Source organism: Thamnophis sirtalis, unplaced genomic scaffold (genome assembly GCF_051295495.1).
Source record: "Thamnophis sirtalis isolate CommonGarterSnake01/CBP01778 unplaced genomic scaffold, rThaSir2_p1.2 scaffold_3, whole genome shotgun sequence".
Taxonomy (NCBI): domain Eukaryota; kingdom Metazoa; phylum Chordata; class Lepidosauria; order Squamata; family Natricidae; genus Thamnophis; species Thamnophis sirtalis.
The window spans coordinates 158,410,498-158,424,680 of NW_028261383.1; the positions used below are offsets into that span (position 1 = coordinate 158,410,498).

The window sequence follows — 14,183 nt, forward strand, 5'->3', positions numbered from 1 at the left end:
GTCTTAAAAATCTCCAGCGTTGGAGCACCCACAACTTCTGCAGGCAAACTGTTTCACTGGTTAATAGTTCCACTGTCAGGAAATTTCTTTTTAGTTCTAGATTGGATTACTCTTTGATAAGTTTCCATCCATTGCATCTTGTCCTGATTTGAGAGGCAGGCTCTTGAATCCGAACATAATGGCAGATTTGAATTTTGAGAGCAACGTTCAGATTAATCCACACTTAAGTGGCTTTTCCATCTGGAAAGTGTATTGATCTTTTTATAGGTTTGGGCAGAAATGTTGTAATACAGAATTAAAAGATATACACATCAAAGAATGTTGCTTGAGCATGAAGCTTTGAGACAAGAAAACTGCATCAAACCTGATCTGTTGTCTCTTCATTGGTATTAGCCAGTTCGTAACAGGTTTTGACTTTAAAGACATAAAAACTTATTAATTTATTTATTTTTGTTTGTTTTTGTTTTGTTTTCAGTTTTTGTAAATTTTCTGAAAATTATATTACTAAGAGAAATGTATTAATAGCTCAAAGAATTTATTGTTTAAGTTATTTATTAGAATGTAGAACATAGAATAATATAGTTGGAAGGGACCTTGGAGGTGTTCTAGTCCAACCCTCTACTTGAGCAGGGAACCCTACATTATTTCAGATAAATGATTATGCCTCCAGTGATAGAGCACCCACAACTTCTGGAGGCAAAATTTTATTTTGTCTTCAGAAATTCAAAATATTGCTTCAGTAAAGCATTTCAAGGTTCTCTGTGTTGGGATAAGCTCAGTTAGAATTTATTTCCCTAGGTGTGGTTCATCCTTCTTGGATGTTAGACCATTCTACAGGTGAAACTCGAAAAATTAGAATATTGTGCAAAAGTTCATTTATTTCAGTAACGCAACTTAAAAGGTGAAACTAATGTATAAGATAGACTCATTACATGCAAAGCAAGATAGTTCAAGCTGTGATTTGAGCCATAATCATCACAATTATGACAAATCACAGCTTGAACTATCTTGCTTTGCATGTAGTGAGTCTATCTCATATATTAGTTTCACCTTTTAAGTTGCATTACTGAAATAAATGAACTTTCGCACGATATTCCTATTTTTTGAGTTTCACCTGTACTTAGTTTAATACATTATATGGCCATTTAAAAACAACAACACCTAGCTAAATATAAGAGAGTGTATGTGTGAGGGTATTGGTATTATTAAACATTTTAACATTAACATAGCATTACATAAATAGTCAAAGGTGCCAAAAATCTATCAGGGACATTGTAAATATTAGAGAAGCATTGACATTTTTATGGGGTCATTTTAACAGTATTTATAGCCATAGAAAATGTGTCTTTCTGTGAAAGGGGGCGGTGGGAGAAATGGTATCATTAATACATCAGCATGTTACAACACATTTCAAGCAGGCATTTCAGGTTGAAACAAAATGAGATGTTTGCTTATAAGCAGATACATATTCCTGTATGTTTTCAGAGTCTTGTTCACTAATAGCACTATCTAAAATACTGTCATTACAGAACAAGTCCTTTAAAGGGTGGGCTATATGGCATGGGGCTTAGAAGCATTTGAAAGTAAATTAGTAAAAAAATGTTATTAACAATGCATATCAATAAAACAAAAATATTCATGAAATTCATCTTAACCCTTACAATGGATACTATACCCAGAAATAGTTCAAATTGGTAAATAAGCTAAGAAAGTAAAATTTTTTTTTTTATTATTAGAATTTGTAGGCCGCCCTTTTCCCTGAGGGGACTCAGGGCGGCTCACACAAAAACTGGGAAAGGGGAATACAGACAGTAGGACAAAACATGTAATAAAATAGCAAACAACAAACACTCATCATTCGGGCGGGTAACTATCCTATCCCCAGGCCTGACGGGCGAGCCAGTTCTTCAAGGCTATGCGGAAGGCCTGGACGGTGGAGAGGGTACGAATCTCCACGGGGAGCTCGTTCCAAAGGGTCGGGGCTACTGCTGAGAAGGCCCTCCTCCTTGTAGTTGCCAGCCGACACTGGCTGGCCGATGGAATACGGAGGAGGCCTAATCTATGAGATCTTATCGGTCGTAGGGATGTAATTGGCAGAAGGCGGTCTCTCAAGTATCCAGATCCACTGCCATGTAGGGCTTTATGGGTGATTAATAGCACCTTGAAGCGCATCCGGAGATCAACAGGTAGCCAGCGCAGCTCGCGGAGGATAGGTGTTATGCGGGTGAATCGGGGTGCACCCGCAATCACTCGCGCGGCTGCATTCTGCACTAGCTGAAGTCGCCGGATGCTCCTCAAGGGCAGCCCCATGTAGAGCACATTGCAGTATTCCAGCCTAGAGGTCACAAGGGCCCGAGTGACTGTTGTGAGAGCCTCCCGATTCAGGTAGGGTCGCAACTGGCGCACCAGGCGAACCTGGGCGAATGCCCCCCTGGTCACAGCCGTTAAGTGGTGGTCAAATGACAGCTGTGGATCCAGGAGGACTCCCAAGTTGCGAACCCTCTCTGAGGGGTATAAAATTTGACCCCCCAGCCTGAGTGGTGGAATAATAGCCAAATCTTTGGGAGGGAAACACAATAGCCACTCGGTCTTTTCTGGGTTGAGCACAAGCTTGTTCACCCTCATCCAGTCCATAACGGCCTCAAGACCCCGGCTCATCACGTCAACCGCTTCATTGATTTGGCACGGGGCGGACAGATACAATTGAGTATCGTCCGCATATTGATGGTATCTAATCCCGTGCCTGCGGATGATCTCTCCCAGCGGTTTCATGTAGATGTTGAATAGTAGGGGGGATAAGACCGAACCCTGAGGCACCCCATAATTTAGGGGCCTAGGGGACGATCTCTGCCCCCCCACTAACACCGACTGCGACCTGTCCGAGAGGTAGGAGGAGAACCACCGTAACACGGTGCCTCCCACTCCCACCTCCCGCAGTCGTCGCAGAAGGATACCATGGTCGATGGTATCGAAAGCCGCTGAGAGGTCAAGGAGGACCAGGATGGAGGAACGTCCTTCATCTCTGGCTCTCCAGAGATCATCCATCAATGCGACCAAAGCGGTTTCTGTGCTGTAACCGGGCCTGAAGCCTGACTGGAAGGGGTCTAGGTAGTTTGCTTCCTCCAAGGACCGTTGGAGCTGGAAGGCCACCACCTTCTCAACAACCTTCCCCAGGAAGGGAAGGTTGGAGACTGGACGATAGCTATTAAGAACAGCTGGATCCAAGGATGGTTTCTTCAGGAGGGGTCTCACCACCGCCGCTTTCAGTGCGGCGGGGAAGTTCCCCTCCCGAAGGGAGGCGGTCACAACCGCCTGGATCCAGCCTCGTGTCACCTCACTGCAGTTAGTAACCAGCCATGAGGGACACGGATCCAGAACGCAGGTGGAAGTACTTACAGCTCTCATGGCCTTGTCCACATCCCCGGGGGTAACGTCTTGAAACTCAACCCAGAGCTGTTCTACTTGGTCCCCCTGCGCCTCGGCTGGAACTGCGGGGGTGGAGTCCAAGTCCGACCGAAACCGAGCAATTTTGTCCGCTAAGAATTGGGCATATTCTTCAGCTCTGCCCTGAAATTGAATTATAAATTCAATAAATTGAATTAATAGTGAAGAAAACTATTCTGCTGGAAGCTTTCAGGTAGCCCTTGATTTATGACCACAGTTGGGACCAGAAATCCAATCATAAGTCAGTGACTAACTTGATCGAATCATTTTGTTTTTACATTTTTTGTGGGGCTCATTAAGCAAATCACTGTAGCTGCTAAGTGAATGTCACAGTCATTAAGGAAACAGGTTTTAGGTGAACCTGTTCACCCGAAAGGGCGTTTTTTTTTGCTGGAAGCCATCAAAGAATGTTGCAAATTGCAGTTATATGACCATGGGACACGGCAACAAGTTCCCAAAATGTGGTCATGTGACCATGGGGGTAATAACATTTTACAATGACCAGAAGTGCTTTACTACCCATAACACACACATTCAGAGACATTTGTAACTCCAAGGGGCATAAAAGGACCGGCTGTAAGTTGAGGACTATCTGTGCTTATCTAGCAACACAGTACAGGTAGTCCTCAACTTGTGATCACAATTGAGCCTGAAATTTCCATCACTAAACAAAATAGTTAACTGAGTTTTGCCCCATTTTCTGACCTTTGGCCATGATGGCTAAGCAAATTATTGCAGTTATTAAGTGAATTGTGGTTGTTAAATGAATCTGGCTTCCCCATTGACTGAGAAGGTTACAGATGGTAATCACACGACCTTGGGATAGTCCAACTGCCATAAATACAAGTGCTTGAACTTTGATCATGTGGCCGTGGCAATGCTGCAGTGATCGTTAAGTGTGAAAAATGGTAATAAGTCACTTTTTACAGTGCCTTTGTAACTGAATAGTCACTAAACAAATGTTTGTAAGTTGAAGGCTATCTATAACATTAAGTTAATGCTCATCTGGGGGTTGTCCTTCAACTGCAGGAACACATGTAATCATTTATGTGTGTCAGGGAAGGCCACAGAATCCCTGATAACCAAAACAACCTGACATGACACCTACAACATTTTCAGAAACAAATTCCTTGTCACCATATTTAAGCATTAAGCATTTTATTTGGGCATTACGGTGATGTGTTTTCTGTGAGGCGCTTCCTGAGAGGAGATTTCTGCCTGCCGCTAGTACAGAACACCAGAGCTAGGCTTCTCATAAAACCTTTGCAAAGGCTATTAAGACATCTCCTAGGTGGTGTTGATTAATAAGTTTGTGAGTTGCAAGTTGTTTGGGGAACTGCTTACTTTGTTACATATTTATGTGATCATGATATTCTGCTCAAGGTGCCCTGTTCAATATATTAAGACTCTGATGTTATCTGGCTATGAAGCCCAGCGCCACAGTCTCTTGTGAAAGCATCCACCAAATGAACAACCTTCTGATGGAAATTAATAGCAACGAATTAGCGAACACCTAGAAGCAAACAAAGTAATAGCCAAAAGCCAACATGGGTTTGTCAAAAACAGATCATGCCAGACTAAACTTATTGCATTCTTTGATAATGTGACAAAATTAGTGGACCAGAGGAATGCTGTTGATATAGTTTACTTGGACTTCAGTAAGGCATTTGATAAGGTAGACCATAACCTACTACTAGATAAAGTAGAAAAATATGGGTTAGACAGCATCACCACCAGTTGGATTCGTAACTGGCTGACCAACTGCACTCAACGTGTAGTCCTCAATGGGACTGCATCTTCATGGCGGGAAGTATGCAGTGGAGTACCCCAAGGCTCTGTTTTGGGCCCAGTACTCTTCAACATCTTCATCAATGATTTGGATGAGGGAATAAATGAGGATCTCATCAAATTTGCAGATGACACCAAGCTGGCAGGAATAGCCAACACTCCAGAAGATAGGCTAAAGATACAGAAGGATCTTGACAAACTTGAACATTGGGCACCATCCAATAAAATGAAATTCAATGGTGAAAAGAGTAAGGTTCTACATTTAGGCAACAAAAACAAAATGCACAGGTACAGTATAGGTGATATCTTGCTCAACAGTAGTAACTGTGAGAGGGATCTTGGAGTCCTAGTGGACAACCATTTAAATATGAGCCAGCAGTGTGCAGCAGTTGCCAGAAAAGCCAACACAGTTCTAGGCTGCATAAACAGAGAGATAGATTCAAGATCACTTGAAGTGTTAATACCACTTTATAATGTCTTGGTAAGGCCACACTTGGAATACTGCATTCAGTTTTAGTCACCACAATGTAGAAAAGATGTGGAGACTCTAGAAAGAGTGCAGAGAAGAGCAACAAAGATGATTAGGGGACTGGAGACTAAAACATGAAGAACGGTTGCTGGAACTGGGTATGTCTAGTTTAATAGAAAGAAGGACTAAGGGAGACATGATAGCAGTTTTCCAATATCTCAGGGGTTGCCACAAAGAAGAGGGAGTCAAACTATTTTCCAAGGCACCTGAGGGTAGAACAAGAAGCAATGGATGGAAACCCTAAGAGTATACTTCTGCAGGAATACTGTAAAATAAAATTAGTTACGAAAATAAAGAAACAGCAATCAACATAAGTTTGCAGATTGCATAAATCAAAATGACATAAAAGCTTTGCTAGGGTTAGCGCCTTGCTGGAATTTAACCAAATATTTTTTGATTTTCTTAGTATACTGAATGTAATAGAAGTTAATGACTACACTTGTATACCAGTGCATTCTTAGAAATCTATTTATTTGCATTAATTTTCAGGGATAAGTGTTTTCTCAACCGTGGATAAATCTACAGTATAGAAAATTTGGAGACCATCCACCTTTATTCCTTTAAAGCATTTCTACTCTTCCAGCTGTATGAAGGAGCTTAAAAAAGCAAGCATAAAATATAAATATGTCCTACCAGCTTCACAATGCAGGCACATATTTTTACAGTTGACCAGAGTAAACTGGAGATGGGACTTCTTGTTCCAGTAGTTAGTAGCAAATTCTACCACAATTGCTGTGCCTGTGGAACCAATATGGGTATGTCAGCATTATGTCAGGGCAGGCAGTGGGTTCTGCAAGCTAATATGGCAGGGCTGTCAAACTCCTGGCCCATGTGTCGGATGTGTCACATGCTGGCCACGCCCACACCCAGTTTAGCAAAGGGGGTGGGGAAGTCCCAATATGTTACGTGACGATGTTGTGATGAGGTGAGTTTCACATCCCTGTAATATCCCTGTCTATTGTTATTACCAAAGTTAAAGCCCAGAAACTACTCAGCTTAGTGAAATTCTCATTGTGGTTGGTGGTTAAAAAAAAAAAAACTCCATAGGGAGTTTTTTGAAAAAAGAAAAAACTTCAGAATTTGTAATTCTTCCTCTCTCTTACACTAAAGATTGCTTTGTCAGTAGGTCAGTATGTAGTCCTTGTTTTCCTAGAAAAATACATTTTTCACTTAGGAGATAGTTGAGCATCTCTCAACTGAGAACTCATTGTAAAGCAGTGTTAGTCAATCTTGGCAACTTCTGGATGTGTGGGCTTCATCTTACAGACTTCTCAGCAGTGCCAATAAGTTTATGGTGTGCACCTTTCCAATTGGAAAGATGGCAGTGGTTGATTTGTGTATTGTTTTGGAACGGTTACTTTGTATAAAGTAAATAATATATACATTGAGGATTTTTCCTATGTTTTACAGCGTATTTATCATAGTAAACTCAGAAGAAATCACCAATATAAGTATTGCCATGGCAAACTACATTGCTAGTTCTTGTCTGGAATTAGAAGCAGGCAATAGTAAAAAATTAAGGTTAAGTAAAAGATAATTGGCTCAATAGTGTATTTAGAAATATATATTGGATTAAGCTTTTTGGTTGTTAAATAATTTGATGTTGCCCTGAGAATGTTGTGGTTACAGCTCTTCTGTTAATTTAATCTTACTGGTAGTAAGAATGGGAACATTTCAGTTTTTTCTAGATGACTAGTGGACATCTAGAATAATGCAATGGGAACTCAGCTTTTAGCTGATCGTTACCCTTTCCATAACTGTTTTTCCCTTTCTATTTCCTTTCAGGAGGCTTTAATTGGTTGAATGCAGTGGGAGGATCACACCGGGAACAGGGGACAGAGGTCCTATTCATGGTTAGTGACCCTTTCATGCTTTCAATCTTTAGAGCTTCCTGATTTTTGGTGAGTTTTGAATGATTTGTCTGCCCCTTTTTAGAAAGGGAAGAGATTTATGGTGTTATAGATCTGTGGTTTAATTCTATAAGTTGAATATACTGTTTGAAAAACCAGTTAAGGAAAACATATTAATCTAATTCAGCCTAGGTATCATACTACGATTAAGGGTTTTAGAAAGCAGGATAGCTTAGCTTTCTTCTTGCTCTACAAAATTGATGATGAATAGCTGATGAAGTGATGGAAGGATTATGATTTTAGTTGATTCATATATTTCCACCCTTGCTAGTTGTGTCACTTGGGTCTTAGATGGGCTGTTTTCCAAATATGTTTTAGATTGTGAGAATGGGGGTGGAAAGTCTCATAAAGGGAGTGGTTTGCCTTAAAGTACCATTACTTATTGCTTCAGAAGTAGTGAAAAATGAAGGCTTCAAAAGATACTAAGGTGTTTGAGAGAGTTTAAAATGTAAGGTTGAAGAAAATACCTGAAATGCTTTGATACATACACAATACCTTCTTGAACACCTGTATAGTGCTCATGTCCTTTGCATCCATCAGAACATGCCCACTTTTTTGTAAGTGGTTCCAATGTATGTTTTGATCATATTTCAAGACAAATTAGATATTCTTACATAGTCATTGTTTATTGGCAGAAAACAGCATCCTGATCCATCTTATTTGAGTTTGGAAGTTAGGCAGGTTTAAACTTACTTAATATTTGAATAGAAGATTACTAACAAATTCCTGGATTGTTTGTTATGATTAGTAAATGAAAAAAATCTCAGAAGAAGGCAATGTCAAACTTTTGCATTTTTACTAAGAAAACTACTGTGAAGCCAACAGTAGCTGAGCTCAGATTGAGTTCTTAAGTATACCATTATTTGTTTTTATTTATTTTTTAAATCTAAGAGTTGTTAGCAACCAATTGGAGAACTAAGTGCTGGAATTTAATATTGGTTAAAACCCAAAAATATCGCGAACATTTGTTTAAATCCATTCTCTCTTCCCCCCCCCCCAAAAAAAAATATTTATTTGAATAGTCATTTAATTGAAAAAATGCCTCTCACTTTTATTACTCCTGACTATTTAGAAATGTAAGAACTAAGGAGTTTCACTTTTTATCTTTTTAAAATCTTTCTGTCCTGCAGGAAGTAGTGATGTTAGTGAGTGCTGAGAATTTTTTTTCAATTTTCTTTTCAATATTTTTGGGTGGAGTCGGAGTATTTGAATGTTTTTTGGACCTTGCATTTAAAAAGTGACATAGTAGCATGAAGTGAGGTTGTTTTGAGACCTGCAAACATAAGTTTGAGGGCCTTAGATACTGCATCTCTGTTTAAGAGATTGAGCTATCACAATGACTAGGTAACATATCTTTGAAAAAAGCTGGTCTGTCAACTAACATAAGAAATCATAATGAAATTGAACTTAACAAGCCAACAAGAGATACTTGGGTGAAGAAAATGTATTGTAGTATTACTTTTAACTTAATTCTTCATAGCTAACTGAGTAACCAGAATGTTGCCATATGCTGGGAAGTTAGACATTTCTTTCTGTGGTGGTCAATAAGGAATCATTAACATGATAGGTGCTCATAGCAATCTCCCTAGAAAGTTCAACTATGTTTTGTTTTAACATTTAGGATATCTGTCTGCTATGCTGTGATATTTATCTCATTAGTTGCAGTTTAATCCAAATCTATGTCAGACAGAGAATGAAACTGAACCTTATAAATCATTGCTTGAAGTTAAAAAAATGTAGTTACCTCAAACCAGGTGCAATAAATAGTACTTGAAAGCAAAGATAAAATAGAACTTTTGTAATTAAAAAAAAGCCCAATAGTAATAGAAATTTCCAAAGTGATTGAAATAAATAGTAAATTGTTCATCCTTCACCAAGACAGGAAAATCCTGAATTGTGTATATAGTAGTGCAAGTACATTTGGACTCTGATTGTTTAGCAATGACTCAAACAACATTAAGATTTTTGCTGTTCATTAAAGCTAGCTTCAAAATGGGTATTGTGTCTTTAGGAATTGCATTAACTTTGGGAATTAATGTAGTTTGATACAGTCTGAGGATTTCTTTAAACAGTGAAGCTGTGGTGTGGGAACTATTTATTGAGTAATATACAAGGGACATGCAGAAAGCATTTCTTCTGAGTCACAGAGTATGTGTGGTTTGAAAATATATTTACTGGGTAAAAAACAAGCACTGGAGCTGTTTTGGGTGTTTAGAAAAGGAATCTCACTTCATGTTTTTTTGCATTTTCCTCATTAATTTTTTTAATTTTGTCTTGAAACCTTGCCACATGTATAATAACAGTTCTCTTTTGACTTGAGATTCAGAGTTAGAGCAGTTAAAATTATTGGAACCACAGTATGCATAAAGTTATAGGACAAAGGCTAACTTTCCTGGTGACACTCAATTGGCAAGGGCTTTTCTGTCTAGGAATACAAGAACAGGATGACGTTCTCTGCTGAGGGAAGCAAGAGGTCAAACACTCATCTCATTCACCATTTTGGTAAAAGGGATTTATTGACCTGTTAACAGCTATGACCACCCTGATGTAACTGAATATTTTTGCTAAGTAAAATTCTTAAAATGCAACCTTCATTAAAAGCCTCTCATATGTTTTGTGTGCTAAAATGTTTGTGTTTGTTTTCCAATCTCTGCAGGCAATACTTAAAACAGGAAAGCCTAGATAAAAAACGCAAGGAATTTGATACCAATGGCTGGATGCTCCTGTGTAAAAGAAGCCAGGTATGTATAGCTGATTGTGTAAGACTCTGAGTTGTTTGAATTATTAATCATAGCTTGTATATATTTCCCTGGTTTAAAAAGTCAGCGGTGGAAAACCGTCCCTTTTCAGTCCTGACTGTAGCAGATTCAGATATTTAATAATACATGCATCTGAAAATAATAATAATAATATTAACAGGCATATAGATATTATCAGCACTTTCAGGAAGGCCAAGTCAGGAAACAAAACTCCACAAGTCTGATTGGAAATATAATTTATTGTTACAGATTATAGTAAAAGAATCTTGAAAGTCTCACTGAGTTTTCTCTCTCTCCCTTTTAATATTCTAATAAATTAGGGAGTTAATCTGAACTTCTTTCTCCTGCCTTTACTGTTTCTTAGGCTTGAAGTATACTTTGGTTTATATTATTGTTTCTGCTTAGTTTCCCCAAGATGAGCTAGAAATCTGAATGATCGTATCCCCAGTGGCAGCCATTTTGTGAGAGCATCATTTCGTATTCATATTCCAAATTTGGAGCCAATTTTGAAGGCTTCTGATCAACTGGAATCTGAATGCTTGTAACTCTTTTTCATCACTTAACCACTGCAATATATAGCTGACTATTACAAAAACTCTTAACATTCTACTTTCTCTGCTATTAAAAAAATCATTTAATATTTTCATTTGCTTTCCAGCTGTACTTTACTTCTCATGGGGCTTCTTTTTTTCTCTTTTTTTCTTCTTTTTCGGGCCCTTGTTGCTCTCCCCTGTAACTGAAAAAGCCAGACAAAGTGGCAATAAGTTAAACAAAGAAGGGGATTGGAATGAAAAATATATGACAGGTGGGAATAGGACACAGCCATAGATATCTTTAGCATCTTCTGCAGCCAACTAATTATTTGAACTGGAGCTCGGTTGCGATTGGAGCTAATTGTACAACCTATTGTAAAAGAGCCGTGTTGGTGCAGTATTGCAGGCTAAGTTTGTTCACAGCCAGGAGTTTGATCCTGACTGGCTTAAGTTGACTTAGCCTTCCATCCTTCCAAGATTAGTAAAATGAGGATCCAGATTGTTGGGGGCAATATACTGATTCTGTAAACTGCTTAGAGAGAGCTTTAAAGCACTGTGAAGCGGTATATTAGTCTGCTATTGCTATTGCTATCTATTTTGCCTTATTTACCAAGTTGAAGCTTTGCTTTTGGTGCCCTTGTCTCTATCTGTATTAAAATAGTCCTTTAATAGCAGTATTTTGAACTATACTCTTTCATTGAGAGCTTGAAACTTCATCTGTTGTGTGCACTTTATAACAATAGTATTGGATAAAGCCACTATGAAGTTCTCATCAAGAAAATAAAGGGAGATTGGTTTATTTGTCTTTTAAAGGAGATCCCACAACAAATGAATGGCAGTGATTGTGGGATGTTTGCCTGCAAATATGCTGACTGCATTACCAAAGACAAACCAATCAACTTTACTCAAGTAAGTTGGTCCTGTATGGGCACCTCTTTGTTTCTATGGGGAACATTGGTTGTGGGAATTTGAGGCTACAGTTTGCAAATACAAATTCAAAAATGATTTTTTTTTAAACGAAATAGTGCTGGCTGGATTAATTTTGGTTTTGTGTTTAAACAAGGAAGGAGCCGAAATATGTCAGTATGCATTAAAAATGAATGCCCTGGTAATGTCACAAATATATTGATATTGCTGATTTCTTATTGTTAAAGCAACACATGCCTTACTTCCGGAAACGAATGGTCTGGGAGATCCTCCATCGTAAGCTGCTGTGATTTCATGCCAAGTAAGACTCTTCAGAGACTGAAAACCCCAGGTTTCCTCTTCTTGGCCACCTCCAAGTGGACTGCATGGGTTTCTCCACTGACAAGACTCTCCGCATTACACTTGGTGTTTTTAAAAAGAAAACCACATGTATTTCTTGGACCAGTGTGTCCATGCAGCCTTTTTAAAGCACACACTTTCTTTTGTATTTTGAAACCCTATTTTCTACAAGGGACATTTGAAACTTGGAGAAATACAGCTTTTTATCTTCAAGGAGATTTCTGCTCCTCTTTTTGTAAAAAAATGACCAGATTCTGCAAAGGACTTAAGATGTCCCAGTGATCAGCTGTAAGGCCTTGGTGCAGGGAAGCACTTGCAATCTTTTCTTGGATCTGTCACGATCTGGAGAAGACTCTGTGCATAGTACTAAGTAATTGTGGATTCTCCACATTACTTTTGCTGCAGCTAATTATCAGATGTAAAACATGCAGGGATGTGTGTCGGGGAATCTATTTGGCCCAGATTTTCCAGATGTGTTTGCATGTTTATGTGTTTTTCTGCTTCTTATAATCTGCTGTTAATAACATGGGTGTTTTCCACAGCAGTTGTAGCAACTTAGATTCCCTTTTATTCTTACACTATTAAAGAGAAATGGAATTCTTAGAGAATGGAAAGCGAATAGACACCAGCACATGAAAAGTGACCACTTGCTCTGTTATCCACCATGGCAGGTAACCTTTTTAATTCTACAGTAAGGCTGCCCAGTAGAAAGTTAACAATGCTTTATTTTGACATTCAGTGTTTATCTTGTCACAGAAAATGAGTCACCCTCTGATTATTGAGTGATTATGAGGATTATGAGTTATCCTCTGATATTCAGGAATAGCCATTTATCCTAAAGCCAGGCAAGGATTTGTGGGCAGAGGCATTCTGCACCGAAAGTCCTTATTCTTCACTGCCCCCTCCCCAAGCCTGCTGTGGTGAGTTTTAACCCAAGAAACAAAAATCCGACACCTTTGTGGCCTACATCACTGCATTCAGATGACTGGGATTATCCCCCCCCCCCCCCTTGAAAGCCAGCATTTTTTTTCTTAGCCACATTGTTGCAATGCGATCTGGAGCTTAGTTTCACAAAGAACTAAAATTTTGAAGAGTTGGTGCATTACATTCTCAATAAAAATAGGATTTATAACAAACTAAGCAGCTGTAATGTCAGTGGATGTTCACTTGACAGGATTAAATAGATGTTCGTCTTTCAGTTCTTTGTAGAATTAAGGTACAATATAACTTGCTTTAAAACTTTAATTATTGGTAAACAGTTTTTATACTATAAATATATATATATATATTTATATGCCTTTCCCAGTGACTGCCAATGAACAAGTGTATATGTATATATATATATATATACATACAAAAACTAACATACATACCTACATACATGAAGTTTGCAGCTTTTTTTCTGTTTTTAAAAAGCTGAATGGAAAAGTTGCTTTTTTACTCATATGCTCCTCCCTCCTGTTTTTATTGTTAACAGCAATTAATGATGAGTTGAAGAATGTCCTAAAGAGAGTTTCTCCCTCCCCACCCCCAATCCTATTTTTGCTTTGAATTGCAAGTTCCATCAGCCCCCTCTGATCCAGTTAGTGGAAGTTGAGACAAGTATGTTGTATTTGGGCACTAGATAAGGGAAAACTGATACTGAATCTGTCCAGCTTTTGCATGAAACCAGTAAGAGATTCTGCTAGCATTGGCTTTATCTCTCAAGAGGCAGGTTTTTCACAGGACCAATGACACTTGTTTATAATTGACAGAATCATTGTCTTTTGTCCAATATGAGAGAATACTGCCATTTCAGGTCATACTGAAGATGATCGTCAATCCACCACCAACAATTTATTGTACAGCCAATTTTGCATTTGTTTCAGTGTGGAATCCATATTTAAATGGAAATGTTATATAGCAGCTGGATTGGTCTCTGTTTCTGCCATTAACCAACTGAAGTGGAATGCAG

At 38.7% G+C, this 14,183-nt stretch overlaps 1 protein-coding gene across 2 annotated transcripts in view; it reads left to right on the forward strand.

Moving 5' to 3' along the window:
- Positions 1-12,934, forward strand: part of SENP1 (SUMO specific peptidase 1) — a 30,156-nt gene extending 17,222 nt beyond the window's left edge. The window contains exons 16-18 of one of the 2 annotated variants that reach the window (XR_015696065.1): positions 7,547-7,614; positions 10,328-10,412; positions 11,777-11,824. Coding sequence is in view for 1 of the 2 variants with exons in the window: in XM_087710571.1 (XP_087566697.1) it covers positions 10,328-10,412; positions 11,777-11,872; positions 12,118-12,180 (244 nt within the window). In the remaining variant the exon portion in view is untranslated. Of the gene's footprint in view, positions 1-7,546; positions 7,615-10,327; positions 10,413-11,776; positions 11,873-12,117 lie in introns of those variants that run through there. The other variant, XM_087710571.1, reaches the window with a different exon arrangement.
- Positions 12,935-14,183: the final 1,249 nt, after the last annotated feature.